Source organism: Penaeus monodon, chromosome 10 (assembly GCF_015228065.2).
Source record: "Penaeus monodon isolate SGIC_2016 chromosome 10, NSTDA_Pmon_1, whole genome shotgun sequence".
Classification (NCBI taxonomy): domain Eukaryota; kingdom Metazoa; phylum Arthropoda; class Malacostraca; order Decapoda; family Penaeidae; genus Penaeus; species Penaeus monodon.
Genome location: NC_051395.1, coordinates 33,304,250 through 33,305,332, shown reverse-complemented (window position 1 = coordinate 33,305,332; position 1,083 = coordinate 33,304,250). Strand labels below are relative to the sequence as shown.

At 41.7% G+C, this 1,083-nt stretch overlaps 1 protein-coding gene across 1 annotated transcript; it reads left to right on the top strand.

Moving 5' to 3' along the window:
- Positions 1–470: 470 nt before the first annotated feature.
- On the top strand, positions 471–1,072 carry LOC119578026 (the record flags this gene model as incomplete). Its single annotated transcript, XM_037925739.1, is given in 1 exon segment — positions 471–1,072. A coding segment is annotated over 1 exon segment (564 nt), but the record flags the coding sequence as incomplete, so codon positions are not given.
- Between the last annotated feature and the right edge of the window lie 11 nt (positions 1,073–1,083).

The following is a 1,083-nucleotide window of genomic DNA, read 5'->3' as shown; positions in this document are numbered from 1 at the left end:
CATACTCATACTCATACCCAATACCCATGCACATACTCATATACATATTATATATATATATTTTATAATATATATATATATATATAAAATATATAATATATGAATATATATATATAATATATATACATATATATATATATATATATATATATATATATATATATATATATATAATATATATAATGTAAATGTAGTGTAGGTTTACAGACTAATCTAGAGATGTGTATATTTAAAATTAGGATATTTGGATTATAGTTTGAAATTTGTTTAATTCCTAAGATGCCTAATTTTACTGGATATTGTATTGAATGTTTTATAATAGAATTTATTTAAGAATAGCTAAACAATATTATATCTCAAGCTCTTTCTACTTTAGTTACATAATTTGTATACCCATGAAATTTTTTAATTAAGATTTTTTAGGTCTCTTTTACAATTTTTAAATCGCTCTTTGGTTCAATTACAGGCAGGGGAGCTCAGCAGTAGTGAATGCACTCTACAAGTCACCATGCCGGGTGAAGGTGGAAGTGTTGCCCCCTCCTCCCCCGGTTCCCCCCATCCCCCCCAGCACTCTCCCTGCCACCTCACTGAGCCGGTGACCCAGTCTGTGGCCCCTGCACTGGTGGAGGAAGCAGTTGGGCAGGAGGTCGAAATGGAGGAGCCTCAGAAGAGCAAAAACCTGGAGCAACTGAACCTTACCAACTCGTCAAGCCTGGTAGGGGGTTCGTTGTTCTCCCGCAGCATGCTGGAGGTGCAGGAGGACAATGACCGACCTGGGGGGAGTACCTGGGAGCAGAGACCCAGGCGGCCCTCGCAAGGCTCCAACCTCTCCTCTAGCAGTTCAGAGGAACTCAACTACTCTGCACCTTCGCCTCGCACCTTCTGGGAGAGACGAAGCAAAGTGAAACCTGTCATTGGCGCTCCAGACCTAGTGATGGACTTACCTGTCACACCCTTGTCATCTTCCCCCAAAGAGCAAGGAGGCACCAGTCCTAGGTTCCGTCGCACACACCACCTCCACCGCGAGAGCCAAAGTTACGAGAGTTCCTCATCTTCTGGGGGTTCCTCACCTCCCGTCCCCTA